General features: G+C 46.6%; 1 protein-coding gene across 1 annotated transcript; it reads left to right on the plus strand.

The window, feature by feature from the left end:
- Positions 1–3,055: 3,055 nt before the first annotated feature.
- On the plus strand, positions 3,056–13,661 carry MARCO (macrophage receptor with collagenous structure). The gene is made up of 15 exons (XM_075711454.1): positions 3,056–3,173; positions 4,241–4,342; positions 4,720–4,950; positions 5,366–5,401; positions 6,594–6,638; positions 6,999–7,106; positions 8,386–8,497; positions 8,615–8,655; positions 9,798–9,896; positions 9,992–10,045; positions 11,076–11,120; positions 11,269–11,376; positions 12,648–12,689; positions 13,017–13,193; positions 13,531–13,661. The coding sequence occupies exons 1-15, from the start codon at positions 3,059–3,061 to the stop codon at positions 13,659–13,661; spliced, it is 1,446 nt and encodes a 481-aa protein (XP_075567569.1). The 5' UTR covers positions 3,056–3,058.
- The last annotated feature ends 1,855 nt before the right edge of the window (positions 13,662–15,516 follow it).

Below are 15,516 nucleotides of genomic sequence, written 5' to 3' on the forward strand. Positions count from 1 at the left end.
TAAGACAGTCTGCAATCAAATAGTCGAGTTTGGAAAAATTACCATATTGTAGATAAAAGGAGAAACATCTCTGAGCTAGGATATCTTCTCACTTGGAAAAAAAAAAAACTTTAAAACCCCACAAATTTATTTGTTTCAGGATAAATGCCTATCCTGAGAAAGCTAACATCTCTTCAAGCTCCCTGGCAGCATCACTGCTGGGAAGCACTGTGTTTAGCTAATGCCAGGTTGGAGTTTGGCGTTATGTCTCTTCGCTCTGCCATGAGCTTTTCATGGTGGCAAATGCCTGTAGCTGACAACAGCAGTGAAAGGAGACGAGAAAGGTAGCGGGGATGGCCAGGGACCAGAAACTTCCCTTTCCCTCCATCAGCAGTTACCCACAGGCCTGTGACTTTCAGGCGTCTGTGGTCTGTTTATACAGCTTGGTTCAGATGAGGTGCAATGAAAGCATGTGGAGGACCTTCTGCATGGCATGAGCCACCAACACCAGAGCACGGGAAGGGAAGGGCTGGGATGAGTCAGAGGACTTTGGTCTCTTCCCCAAGATGTTGGCAGAGCATTTCAGGGAAGGCAGGAAGAGCAGCAGGAGGGAGAGGGGCCAGGGCTTCCTAGCAGAGAGCCTGGAGGGTGAGGCTGGTGTCCCAGCAGATGTGCCTCATAATGTGCTGGAAAATTCTATTGTATTAATAACCCCATCGTTTCAGCAAACCGTCAACCTAGGGAGACTGCACTGAATCAGCAGTTTCTTTTCTTTTTTTCTTTCCTGATTTAGTAACCCCAATTGCACAATCAGAGTCAATCTATTGCTGCGGTCAGTGATGGTACAGAGAGAAATGAAGACAGCAGAAAGCAGGGTGGGGACAGCGGCAGTGAGCGCACACAAATGCTGAGTGAGTGTGTACATGATCTCTGACATCTGTGGCATGGCCAAGACCCCCGGTGCCATGTGCACAGGGAAATCTGCCACCTGTTTGCAGCAGTTGACATCCACATGGAAACACATCAGGATGCTCCCAGGCAGCCAGATGCTCACCTGACTGGTGGAACGTGGCAGCACGCAGAGCTGCACGGGGCTATATCAACTAGAAATAAGGGCATAATTAAGTTTGACCAGCTGGGTAGGCAACCACAGCTGGTGGGAAAAGTTGGGTGGGATCATGACTTTGCTATTGACCTTCATGAAATAGCTAAGTGGAGAATTGGACTTTGAACCCTGGAGCAGTGCAGATCGGGACTGTCAAAATCAAGGGTCTCTACCCCTGCTTTTGCACCTATGCCACCGGGGCCATTGAGAATGACATGGCCATAGCATGACCATGAGAGGTGGGAAAATATATCCCTGAACTTCTTTCTCAGGGAAGGAGTGCACAAAGATCTCATTGTACCTTTTGCCTTTTAGGAGGGCTTTTGAAAACTACAGCTACCAGCTTCTTTTTAATACTTTTGAAGCAAAATGGATTTGCCTAGAAGTGTTGTTAAAAGCCTTTTTGCTGTAAATCTGCTCCCTGTGTGCACCTCAATCACATCCTTCTCTATAAACATCCACTTGGTAACACAAGTGCAGTCATGCACAGCTCACCACCTGGCCCAGCAAGAGTAGATGGCTTCAGGCTTGTGCAGAGTGGTCAGCTGAACCATCCAAACCAGTAGAAATGAGCTGGATATGAGCCCTTGCCCCAGTGGGGAGGCAATGCCATGAAGGGAGAGCATGCACAGGTAGTTACTATGGCTCAGCTGATTGGTGGTAACCTCTCAGCCACTCTAATTCAAGAGGGTATCTGAGCCCTTCACAACAAAGAAAATTATCCCAATTCCTACGCAGCGTGTAGCAGAATATATGGTAATGGAAGACTCTTCTTCCTCCCTGTTGGTGCCAAACCAGGTCACAGCTGCACAAGCATGTTTGAAAGGAGAACACAGAAGTGGATTTAAAAATCCCCACATATTTTTGGTTTAAGCCTTTAAGAGAGCTGCATGTCAGATGCAGAACAGAGGACTTCATTCCACACTGGGCCATCAGGGTCTGGACTTCCAGCTCATGTCTACCTGAAGCTTACACCACACTTTCTTCCATGCCCACGCAAAGCAGCGAGGACCCAGCAGCCCCAAGGATGACCACGGACCCGCAGCCCAGGAGGAGACCGTGTGATGGGGACTGCCCTGCACCTCAGAGAGGGCAGCACGTGGTGGTGGCAGCGTGGGTGCGGAGGGCTCTGCCCAGCGCCTACCGACAGCTCTCGCCTGTGGGTTTGGGTGAGTTACTTCCCTTTGCAAAATCAAAACCAACCCCAGCACAAATGGACATGCCAAAGTGCCAAATGCCAGGGTGAGGTCTGCAGGGGGGAGTTTTACATGATGTGAGCAAAGAAGGGGTGAGGTGGTAACAGCTGTGTCCGTGAGTGTGGAAAATGGGACAAGGAGGAAGCAGGGGCTGAGAGACCCTCAGCAAGGAGGCTGAAAGTGTCTTTTCTCCATTACATCCCAAACCCATTTGGGCTTCAGCACCCCCCATCCCACCATCATACGCTTGTCTTTACAAATCCTCCTGATTCTTTCCCTCCTCGCATGACTGAAGAGTCATGCACCATCACTAAGTTGTCATCTTGGTGCAAGTTAATGTGTTTTTCACTACCACACAGTGCTTCACCTCCCGTCCCAGGGGATGGATCTCCAAGCTAATGTTGAACCTGGGATCTTCTCGGCTACATAAGGAGGTTTATTTGTGTTAGGAGCAAAAAGGTCACCTCATGTCCAACCCCAATAAAGTGCAGAGATGTCAAATAACTCAGGGTTGAACCTCTTGCAGGATTCTGCCCGAGGCTCTGTGGACACGCCATCCCCAAGTGAGTATGCAAGAGCAGCTGAACATCTTAGCTGTGGGATTTTTTGAGGAACTGTTCAAATTACCACATCAGAGTTCTCACAAGTCTATAAAAACTGAGCAGATAGGAAAAGCATATCAGAAAGCATATCAAATCAGGAGGCAGATAGGAAGTCCCTTCAGTTCTTTATTGTCCATAATCTGACAAGGCTTTAGGTTAGCCACAAGAAATTTGTCATGAAAATTAAAGACAGATACAGGGAAGATGGAAATTTGAGTGATATGAACGCTTTCAGTGTTTCAGACAAGACTGCGTTTGCCTCAGCTGCTACCACAACCTTTCAGATAAGTGGTAAGGTTTCTTTTTATTAAATGGATTGATACGGATTTTATCTGGTCTATGAAGAAAGCAGTGCATAAAAATGAAATATTGTATTTATACTGCATATTAAATGCTTTTTACAGTGATTTTGCTACTAAATCAACTGACCATTTAAAAAAAGAAGTACGTGAAATTGTCCTTTCTAGCCAAAAGCTGATGCTGAGCATCAGAAAAAAAATGGTTCTTTTCCTGTTTAGAAAATGCCTAATTTTACTGAGTAAAAATTTCGTCTTAACAATTAAGATACTGAAATCACCAGATCAATAAAAAATGTAACTTTATGAATTTTTAGCTGAATATAAATACTTCATTGCTGACTAAACCATTCTATTGTAAAACTAATTAAATCATTGTACTCTTTTAAAACCAAGACTTTAAACTCCTGATTACATTACTTTGAAAAAAACTCAATTATGGGTAACTTACTGAATGTCTGAAGTAGTTATTAATCCTTCTGAAATACTTTTTTCTCCCTAAAGGCCAAAATTTGACAAAGCAGTTTATTTCTTTTACACTTGCTGGTGACAATTTGTTTTAAATGTTATGACTTGTTTTCATTTGTTCTGCAGTTCAGTTTATTATTGATTTTTCATTTGTTTCAATGTGTACATACATCACTGTTGGAATTGCGTGTATGCAGTGCTCTGGATGGAGAGGGCATGTGCTTTGAGCTACCCTCTTTGAGTGGCAGCCTGGGACAACTGAAAGTGATGGAAACAGGGAGTTTATTGATGCAGAAAGGAGAAAACTACAACATTCATACTGTTATAGGCTGGATTAAGTCTTGGTGGAAGTGAGTTGGTTAAATTGGCTAGGAAAAAGATGTCCAAGTGAATTGCAGTGCAAAGCCCAGGTGAGAGGAAGGCAGTCTGCCTTGCCTACAGGACCTGGCAGTCTCACAGAGGGACCTTGCTGTTCCCTGTTGTTAGAAAGCACTGCTAATTTATTGTGGCCAAGCCTGAAATGGCTGGAAGCAAGCAGAGTCTGCAACAAGAGAGATGCGAGAGGATGTCTACCTTACTTCTGTTGGTTTTTAGAGCCTCGAAACCAAAGAAAGCCATCCACATGCTGCACTCGGGTTGCCCTCGGCATCTACCTGCTGCTGTTGACAGCCAGCCAGGGGCTGCTGGCATACAAAGGTAACACTACAACCTCACTGCAGGCTTGACATCAAAAGACAGCTTTTCTGGGTGTTCTCAGGGGGCACGGGTGAGTGGGGATGAGCATGCAGATAGGAAAACTCTGAGGGAGCACAGTTGGTCTTCTGCACACCCCAAGTCAAAGCAGCCGCTGCAGGAAACCATTCCCCCACCCTGCATATATGCTTTGCATCTGCAAAAGCACTCCTGGCTGCACTCCTGGCTGTAGCAAGGACCAGCACATGAAAACCACCTCCCCAGGTCAAACAGTGGTGGTGTTTAACCCCAGGTGTCCTCCACGGGTGCTCTGCCAAACAGGCATTTCTCAGCTGGATCGAGCAGGGAATATTCATCGCATGGGCCTTTTGTTTCCTCAGTGTTTAAGATGCAGAGAGAGATACTGAAATGTCAAGAACAAAATACCTCCTACGCAGAAGAGATTCTGGAAAGGTCCTTTGCCGACAAAATGCTTTTGGAGAGAAACCCTACAGAGAAGCACATGGGACATGAAGAAAGCTGGAGGAGAAGCTTAGAAGAAGAAATCACCATAATTAAAAGCAGCAATGCAAACCTGATGATGATGATGAACAACATCACCCTCGTTGCAGGTATGGCTCCATGTCTCCATGTTGGCTGTATGGTGGGGAGAGCTGGTTCCTCTGCACCACTGGCAAAGCTGGGCCAAAAACCTAGTTCAGATGAACAAATAACAAGGGCAAGATCTGGTGTTCCTGTCAGTTAGTGATGCCCTAGTGCCCAGGGTTGGACACTGGCTCCAGACACCCTGGCTCGGGAGCTGGACACATCTGGAGAAGCTGGAGCACAGCCCTGTGCAGCCCCCCTGGATCCCACCGCAGCTGCACGCATGGCTCCAGGCTGCTCTCCCCTCGTGTAACTTGGGCTCTGGGTGCGCTCCAAAAGGCTGGTGTCTTCAGCCCAGACCTCAAGCCTATCAACCCCATACTGGTATGTTCCCCACCGAGTGCTGACTACTGAAAAATATCCATTAAATATTTATTTCAGGGCCTCCTGGACGCAAAGGAGATCCTGGTCCACCAGGTATGTTGGTAAATGAGCCGTATGCATCTTTTCTTCTTTTCCTCTTTCTCTTTTTTTCCCTTGAGAGACCTGAAGTGAGGATTTGGGATTTCAGTCTCTAGACCCAGATCCTACCCAATGTGCAGACACCCAGTGCCCTGGCCATGAGGAGACCTGCTGCACCTTTTGACTGATCCCCCAGGAGCCTCGGCTTGCCTGAGTGCTCCTGCAGGGGCCAGTGGCCACCACAGAGGAGCATTTTGGCTCTGCCTCCTCACTGCTACCCCACCAGAAAAGCTCAGGGGAGATGGAGGAAATGCACCTAGTCATTATCTGCAATAACTGTCCCAAATCTCCATGTGAGACAAGAGAGGAGCAGCGAGGGGGTTTATGTTTTTCTGCCTCAGACATAGCAAGTCCTACTGTCCAACTCACTCCAGGACAACTCAAAGAGACCTCCCCAGTCCCTGCTTTATAGGTCCCTAGCTGAACAGTGCATGTAACAACCAGTGACAGATTTGGGACCTTGCCCACCCTGTCTCTGGGAAAACAACCACACACACTCAGGAGTGAGCTGGCTGCAAGTCCTCCCCTCCACAGCCATGCACAAGCTGCTGCCCTGGGCACCTGGGGTTTTTGGGTAGAACTACACCGGCAAGTCCTGACCTAATATTGGCTCCACTTTGAGCAGAGGTTGCGCTAGGCAATGTCCAGAGAAACCAGAGTTTCTATGACCTGTGATGATGATCTAAGAAGAAACCCTTGTTAGGTCAGGTCTGTATCTCATCCATCCTTAGTTTCTGGCTGCATTGATGAGCTTTTCTGAAGAAAAAAAAAAATTAATACATTTTTTAAAAATCATGTTTTCTATCTTCCTGGCTGAACTTACACCATTGAAAGAGCACCTCCCGCCAAGCACAGTTATTATACATCAGAGCCCAATAGTTCAGTGCATTTTCAGGAAAGATCTCCCCAAAGGTCCCCGCGAGCTGGGCTTGGCTGGAGGACAGCTGGCCCCTGCCCAGCCACGCACTCAGCTGAGCTCCACGGACTTTACTCAAGCAGTTGTGCTGGTCCCTGCCAGCTGAAGATTGGCCTCAGTGGTGACTGAAGGAGCATGCACAAAGGATGATTAAAAAATTCATCTCTTCTTCTTAGCCATTACTGCGAATAGATGATGTGTGTCAGCTCTTATATGTATTTTATATCTCAGGGCTACAGGGACCACCGGGGACAAAAGGAGACCGAGGAATCCAAGGTAAGGCTTTTCTGACACCTGAATTACTCCTGTGGATGAGCATAAAGTGACTTTATGGATGATTTTATGGGCAATCTTGTTCTCAGTCAAGGTGTAAGTCAGTAGGAATGTCACTGGAGTTGAAGGAAATAATCCTATGTAAAACTAATGCGAAGAAAGCAAAACTTAGCTGGAAAAAATCTTATTAGTCAACATGCACTGGTCACTGTAGCCCAGTTTCCCACTGCCACCAGCATCACTCTCAAGTACACAGAGAGTGGAGTTTGGCTCATGCTCGGAGCTGAGCCATGTGGCCTGCTGCTGGCATTCACTAGACACGACACCTGGTGAAGCATCAGAAAAGTGGTGTTGTCCTTGCAGGCTTACATGGACTGCAGGGTGCGAAGGGGAGCAAAGGAGATCCTGGTCCCATTGGTCCAAGTGGTGAACCAGGAGCAAGAGGAGAAAAAGGAGAGATGGGGCTTACAGGTAAGACTTCTTCACTATCTCAACTTCATTAAGATTCTCCAATGTATTCCTGTTTAAACTCATTCTACTTAAAACACCAGAAGTCTTCATAGGTCAGATATTTCATAAAAATCCAGGCAGCCCTGAGCTCAGGGTGCTGATCTGAAGGGATTGCATTTCATGTCATGCTCCAGCAAAGCCCCCAAAGGAGGGCTGGGGGAAGGGGATGTACAAAATGTTGACTGCACCATGAAAGTCTCTTTATAGAGTGACCTTTGTCTAATGAAAGCCACAGGTATTCAATTGTCAGCCTATCCCAGATTAAAGCAGCAATGTTTGCAGTAGGATTTTCATGGTATTAAATAATACAATATAATTTATATGCACAAGCATGTGGATGTTAGTCCTCACTTTAGTAAAACCTATTTCTGAGAACTTTATGTCTTATAGAAGCCTGACTTTTATACACCTTAAGTAGAAGAGTTATGCACCATGTTTCTCCCATGTAACATGAATTAGTGAGCATCTCCTGGATAGCTGTTATTTAGTGGTCTCACATGGGCTGCACCCAGAGAGGAAAGGCTGAAAGCAGTATAGCAAAAGAAAGCAGAAGATGTGTGTGGTGCAGACCAGGGAGGAGAGCTGAACAGGTTGATTAGCTTCCTCAGATCTTCCATCAGATCCCACATGCTCCAGTGTGCTCATTAGCACAAGTTGCTCCAGAAGAGAAAAGTGAAAGTAGGAGGAATACCAAAAGGCGAGGACTTTGGGATAATTCTGGAGCAGAAAGATGAAGGAGATGTCAGTCTTTAAATGAGGCACTTTAAGTAATTCAGCTCTTTTGGAGCCCACTAATCACCTATTCAGAGAAGAGGCTAAGGGGAGATGTGGCAATTCCCTGGAAGCACAAGAGTGGAATACACTGTCCTCCACCTCCACTGTGGCTAGGAGAAGGGAAGGGTTCAGACTGCAACAAGGGATATTTAACTAGAGAAGAAAACAGGTGGTAGGGATAGTTTGGGGAATAGACTGGGGAGGTGTCATGGCACCACTGCAAGTCTTTAACAGCAGGTCAGACAAACATCTGGACAGACAGTCTTGCACAGCTGGAGATGGCTCAGACAGTTGAGGTGCCATCCAGCCCTGTCCTCCTAAAGCTTTATGGGAACGTCACTGAATGGTAAATGCAGGTGTGAGGCCAAACAGCTACTGGTGCACCTAGACGGAGGTGCTCCACTGGCTGCAGAGACAATGAATCTGTTTTTTAAAATTTATACACTTGTGCTGTGCTGTTTGATAGGTCTCCAAGGACAGAAAGGCGAAATGGGCAAGAAGGGAGACCCCGGGCCCCGTGGACCCATGGGTCCTCAGGGACAGCAGGGAGTCCCAGGCCTGCCAGGTTTAAGTGGTAAGTGCAGAGGACAGCACGACCCACCATCAGCACATGCGTGCTGTGGTGGAGGGCTGCCCTAGCTGAAGTGTTTGGCTAAGCCTCATTAGCACTGATGCTAGGATGTTGTTACAGGTAGCACGGGGGAGCCTGGACGTCCTGGGCAGAAAGGAGAGGCAGGTAAGCAGTACAGGAGGTGCAGTTTCTTCTAGAGATATGAGACTGATCTCTTTTAGATGGTGCTTCATGACAAGGAAAACTGCAGCCAGGCTAGATCCCAGCATGGGTAAGAGAAGATGATGATTAGATGAAGAAACTACGCCAACATTGTGTAAAGCCATGCCACAGCCTCGGCTTTCTCATCTGGACCCCACTCATTGCACAGGAGAATGAGAGGGAAAGAAGGATCCCGTATCATAGAGGGCCATGTCCTCCTTCCTGACACATGTGCACGTACAAGGGCAGAAACTGGCTGCTCTTTTAGGAAAGCACTTGTGCCTCTCAAGGCTGACAGTCTGCAAGGACCTGGGTCCATAAAGCCTTTCACTCCAGACTGTCTGTCTTGGTTTAGCCCCAGCCAGCAGCTAAGCACCACGTAGCTGTTCGCTCACTCCCCCTGCCCTGGTGGGATGGGGGGAGAAGCGTAGGAGTAAGAGTAAGAAACACTCCTGGCTTGAGATAAGAACAGTTTAATAATTGAAATAAAGTAAAATAGTAATGATAATAATAACAATACAACAACAACAACAATAATAATAATATACAAAGCAAGTGATGCACAATGCCATTGCTCACCACCCGCCAACCGATACCCAGACAGTTCCCAAGCAGCGATCGCTCTCCCCCGGCCAACTCCCCCAGTTTCTATACCAAGCATGACGTCATATGGTATGGAATAGCCCTTTGGTCAGTTTGGATCAACTATCCTGGCTGTGCCCCCTCCCAGTTTTCCTGTTTACCTGGTAGAGCATGGGAAGCTGAAAAGTCCTTGACTAGCATAAGCAGTACTTAGCAACAACTAAACCATCAGTGTGTTATCAGCATTCTTCTAATACTAAATCCAAAACACAGCATAATGCTTGCTACTGGGAAGAAAATTAACTCTATCCCAGCTGTAACCAGGACACTGTCACTCACTGCACCACCAAGATTAGCGCTGCCAGGGGGAGGATTGCAATTCAAGAGAGACCCAGCATTTGTTTTCCCTTCATAGGGTCAACTCAATCTGCACAGCGCAGGGGCTGGTGATTGAGCTATCTTTATTTTTTCTCCTTCATTTGTTGTGTTGTATTTCACGTGTGCTGCTTTTGCTCAACTTCAAGGCATAACCGGACAACCTGGACCTGTTGGAATTCCTGGCCCTGAAGGCAGACCTGGTCAGAAAGGGGAGAAGGGGGACCGCGGGCTCACTGGTAGTCCAGGTACAACGCTGCTCAAACTTATAACTCACCGACCTCCTACTCTCGCCTTGCTTTGTGTGATGGCTTCGCCCTTACTGATTTGTTTTTAATTTTAGGCATACCAGGCATTCCAGGACTCAGAGGTGAAAAGGGGGACAGAGGAATACCAGGTAAAGGAGATTAAACAGGTTTGGGGTCAACAACATGCATTATGCAGACACTGGAAAGGGATCTGCAACAGCAAGGAGATTTGTTGAGTCCTGCTCTTGGAGCCCCAACATATCCCAGGATGCCATGGTGGGCCTGGGCCTCTGCCAGTCTGCTGGGGGGTAGCGACTCACTGGAGGGGTTGTTTCAACCATCTGTAACATGCATGAGGAGGTGATGTTGCCTGCATTTTTGTATAAATAGAAAAAGCACAAACAAAACAGCAATTTAAGATGAACGGAACAACAACTTCCTTACTCTGGAGCTAAAGACAAATTTTTACTGGCTGAAAATCTGACGGAGAAGGGTATTCACTAGCAAGCATCTGTCCTGGCCTCCTCTGTAGCATTGCAGGAAGAGGTATCTTCAGAGGCCAACTTAGGCCTTTTCTTTGACCTTCCATCTGAAGAAGGCCACCTCTCTGTCCCAGGCACCCAAACAATAGGGTGACATTCGGCAGCACAAGCCTATTCTGATGTATCTCTCTTGAATTAACCTTTTTAACCCTTAATTTATATAGTGCACACAACCTCCCATCTCCATCAGGAGGTGACAAAGGTCCAAACACTGCACCCTTCTGCATTCATTGATACCTAGATGATAGGGATGGGAGTCACCTGGCCCAACATTATGTGCTTGCATATGTCTCATGCACCTAAATTTATATGTCCAGGCTCTCTATATGGTTAGTGAAGACCCACCTAGAGGGAGGGTCTCTGTCCCATCAGTGGAGTTTAGCATATGAAACAAATTAGCAGAAGGTGATCTACTTCAGGAGAAGACGATTCTCTCCTGCCTGTATTTTCTTTATTGACAAGGTCTGCACTGACTATAATGGGAAATAAGACACCCACTTCAGAAACAGATGCCCATAGTGTAGACAACTAAACTAGAAGAGTTGAAATCCATCATAAATACTAGTTCACATAAGCTTTTACAAATGTATAAATACCTGTCTTATAAATTTTTGTTTGTTTGTTTTGATGATCTTAGGTCTTTCAGGGCAAAAAGGAACAAAGGGAGACCAGGGCCTGCCAGGTAAACCCTTTTTTGACAGCATGACTTATTCTGATGATGCAAAGCACTTTAAATGCCATGTTCCTCTTCTCTGCATCAATATGAAATGTTTGTCATGTTCTTTCCTTCGGAAGGGACAAAGGCAATGACTTTCTTGCTTTCCACCCAGGCAGCCAAGGCCTAACTGGTCTAAAAGGAAGCAAGGGTGATTATGGCAGTCAGGGTCCAAAAGGAGAACCAGGAGTAAAAGGAGCCAAAGGAGAGCGTGGATTCTCTGGTAAGGCTGTTTGCCACGGGGTCTGTGGAGCTGATGGTGCATCTGAGTTTGGGACTGTACCTCACAGACTGGCACAAGCTGCTCTGGGGCATGTTTACAGAGGTCATTTGGAGGAACTCAACAGACAGATCAGTCTTCCCAGATGAATGTGCAGAGTGTCACATTTACACCTTGTGAGGTGTGCTGAAAGACATGCAAGTAAACAGATGCATTAGATTTTCTCAAATCCCTGTTCTCACAGAAAATTGGAACAATCCATGTTCCTCTTTGTTTTGTACAGAGACATCTTGCAGCATACCATGCCTCCAGGATAAATCCCATGTAAACGTGACAGTCAGGAACACAGATTCAGAAACGCTAGGAGTATTTAACTATGCCTCTCTAATTGTAGGACACAAAATAGTTCAAAAGGGCCAACACTACAGCTACTCCCCATCCTTACCCCCCTCCCTTCCAATCACAGAATGCTTCCAAAAACCCTAAGACCTGTAGTAAAAAACCACCCAAACCAGTAATTCCAGCAGGCCACAGGAAGTGAACAGTGCTCCAGATGTTTTTTCTTTTAATAGTTCACACTGAACAGTACAAGAGTCCTCAGAAATAAAATAAACTGGAGCCTCTTTGGGGCTACTCCGTGCACTCCTCTTCTAGAGCTTTGCCTCTGGAGGAGGGGAAAAGCATAACTGGGGTGACCCAGGTTAGGGACTGCCCTCCGGGTGGGTCTCAGCTCCTGGCCTGCAGAAGGATATGGCAATGTGTGCTTTGTGGAGGTAGCTTTTGGGGGAAGAACTCATCGTGTTTTTTCACTCACCTCTGCTTTCAAGACCAGGATGCTCCACTGAAATATAGAAGGACAGTTGGGAGTGGCTTTCTGCTGTCCCATGGTAGCACCTAGATACCAAACCCCATGATGTAGATCTTCCTGCAAATACTTTGGGAGATACCATGCCTGCTTGTGGAGAGCCCAAAGGCTATCAGAGATGTCATTTTACAGGTAGTAGTGGGAATAAGATACATTTCCCACGAGTGAGTGGATGGGATTTTCCAAGTGGCCCTTTTCTTGGGTTACATGTTAGGAAGACTTTGCTCTATGTTATCCTGCTTTTCTTGCCACGTTTCTTTTACTTACCCTTAGTCACTTCAGAGGGTCCATTCCACAAGGCGACAGAGCCCTTGTATCTCTGATTCACCCAATTATTCAGAAAAAGTTAATAACTGGATTTTCCCACAAACAGTTGCCAAATATTTTCTTGTTTTTTAATTTGGAACAGGTTCCCAAGGAATGAAAGGGAGCAAAGGTGAAAAGGGAGAAGGTATTGGAATTTTATTTCTTCTTCTCTCACTTGCTTTCTGGCACCGAAGCTATCTGAGATCAGGACCAAGGTGCCCCCTGTGCACACTGGTTAACCTGCAGCATGGCTGCCAGAACCAAGGGGTCCGTGTGCTGAGCTACACTGTGGTGTCTCCAGACCCAGGAGAGGACCCTGAATTGTTTGGATTTGAGCTACCAGTAACTTCTGGTCCCACCCTGGCTACAGCCATGGAGATGGGAGCATTCATCCAGTTTGGGCGGTCACTGCTTCTATCTTTCAGTGTGCTCATGCCCATATGAGTTATTTTCTTCTCCTCTGAAATGTCAGGCAACTTCAATCATTTTATACGAATTGCGGAAGGGGGCAAGAGGGGCCGTGTGGAAATCTATCACCAAGGGTCCTGGGGAACAATATGTGATGATGGCTGGGGCACCCAAGATGCCACTGTGGTCTGCCGAATGCTGGGATACAGCCGTGCAGTCTCTGCCTTCACAGCAGCAGGAGGTGAGTCCACAACAGCCTTCCACTTCCCCAGGCAGGGCCTCAGTCAGGGGGTGCGTTACCAAGGTCATGCACACCCAGAAAGCACCACACCCAGGTCCTCTACACTAGCAGTGGGAGAGCGAAGAGGATCTCCTCAAAGGGGCAGCTCGTTCCCCTTGGGATGAGGGAGCTGCAGGTCAAGTGCTGCTTGAACTGTACCCAAAGGCTTGATTTCCAACAAGCCAACCGTGCAACCCAATGCACACCTGCTATCCACAGGGGTCTCTAGTAAAAATGCATATTCCTCTTTCTTTTGTCCAACAGTTTTTTGTTTGTTTGTTTAATTCATCTTCCAAAGGTACTGGAAAAATTTGGCTTGATGATGTGAACTGCAGCGGGAACGAATATTCAATTTTGGACTGTTCAAAGCCCGACTGGGGTGTGAACAACTGCTCCCACAGAGAGGACGCTGGGGTGGAGTGCATTTGAAGGGACACAGAGGCTGCCCTGGGAGCTGCTGCCCGCCTCCACTCTCTACAGGGCTCTTGAACATAACGCGAACCCAGTTTTGTCAGGCTGTGCTTATAGTCTCTTTACCAAGACATAAAAATACTGACAGAGAAAGTTGAATTTTCCATAAATCAATAATGGTCGCAAGACCCACAGGTAACCTGAAACGTCCCAGGCGTCACAAAACAACCGGAGCTCAGGCATGGAGCCAGTTCACAGCTTTTCCAGCTACCTGATATCAGCTCATCTGTAGTGGCTCACACACATGTGACCTCTAGGTCCACAGGGGAGGAGAGTTGGTCCCCTTTAGCTTAGTGCAGTAAGAGACAGCAAGGTAAGCGTGCAGAATCAAGCAGTTAGCAGCTGAGCTGGCCTAGTCCATCTTCGTCACAGTTGTGAGTCTGAGCCTAAAACCCCCAGAGAAGTGCATACACCGAAGATAGGAGATGCTCAGAAATAAACAGATGATCTCTCTGGAATTCAAATATAAATGTTCTCCAGAAATTATGTTGATCACAGGTTAAAGTGCAAAAATAAGTGCCTGGGATCTAGGTGCCACACTATCCTGGTTTAGCACAGACCTTGATTTTGAACTTGGCCAAGTCCCCTGCCTTCTCTGTCAGTGTTTCTTTGCCTGTCCCCAGGAGCAATACCCCATAACTTATCTGGTGTATAAAGCTAAGCGTTTTCATACCTTTAGAAAACAGATGCTCCAGTAAAACAAAGGGATGACGAATAAAAGCAATAATGGGGAAGTATCAGCTAATTAAACTTCCAGGGTGAAAATATGGACCCTAAGCCAAAGGCTTCTATCTTAACTGAAAGTCTTGTACACGTCTGAGGTAATAGCTGAAAGGATTCTCTTTCTTAAAGCCTAAGTCTTCCCCTTTCCCACCAGCGCTGGGCATTCAGCAGGTGACAAGCAGCCTGTGTACATGTAGCTGGGCACATCGCAACAACCTGCTTGTGGACATTTTATTTAAAATGTCAGAAATACATTTTAGCGACCCCACAGCTCTGCCTTAATGTGAGTCATAATTGCGTTTGTCTACACAGCTTTGAAATTTGCCTTTAGTGCTTAGAAATCCAGATATAAGTGGAAAAAACAAGCAGTCCTGGTAAGAGCAGCAGGTGATGGGGCATCCAGTGCTGACGTGAGTGAGAAGACCCAGCATTGCATAGGGTCCAACAGTGCAGTCTGCAACAAAGCTCATCGTCCTTTTGAACCAGAGGAAGTGTTTGTTACGAGGTCTCAGGCCTCAGGAAAGAAGTCTGGAAAATCTCAAGAGTTTTCCAGTATCCACTCTGATGCCTTTGATAGCAGGAAAATTAAGAGAGCCGCTTACCATTCCTGGTTCTGGTTTAGAGGAGGCAAGGAGCACCTGCCACAAAACATGGGTGAAACCTGATGAATGACAACTATTTCAATGTTGGTGGAAGTGGACAGGGGCTCATCTGCACAAGAAGACACAAAAGCTTTCTGCTCTGGTAGGGAGCCCCACCAGCACTAACAGCACCCTGAGTACCAGCACTTGGGCTAACACAGCTTTCTGCAGGGCTCCCAAGGACAGTGCTGAGCCTGCATGGGTTTCCTTTGTCTTTTTTGTTTTTTTTTTTTTCTTTTTGGTGTGGCAGTATGTAAATAAAGCATTTCCACTGTTAGGAAATAAAGGATTTATAAGCTGTATTCCTGTCTTGATACAACAGCATGTGGTTCTTACAATCCCATTTTGTCACTTTCCTTGCTAATGGGATACAATCCTCACCCTTTTGCAGGCTAAATGCTGAGACACTTGACTTTTCATCAGGCAAAACTGCCACTGAAGGAAAAGGC

This window comes from Pelecanus crispus, chromosome 5 (genome assembly GCF_030463565.1).
Source record: "Pelecanus crispus isolate bPelCri1 chromosome 5, bPelCri1.pri, whole genome shotgun sequence".
In the NCBI taxonomy this organism is placed as follows: Eukaryota; Metazoa; Chordata; class Aves; order Pelecaniformes; family Pelecanidae; genus Pelecanus; species Pelecanus crispus.

Excerpts from the sequence above, each read along its gene's own strand:
- MARCO (XM_075711454.1), top strand. The coding sequence starts at position 3,059 with ATGAAAATTAAAGACAGATACAGGGAAGATGGAAATTTGAGTGATATG. Across the intron at positions 3,174-4,240 it reads CACAACCTTTCAGATAAGTG|AGCCTCGAAACCAAAGAAAG; the intron begins GTAAGGTTTCTT and ends GTTGGTTTTTAG. Across the intron at positions 4,951-5,365 it reads CAACATCACCCTCGTTGCAG|GGCCTCCTGGACGCAAAGGA; the intron begins GTATGGCTCCAT and ends TATTTATTTCAG.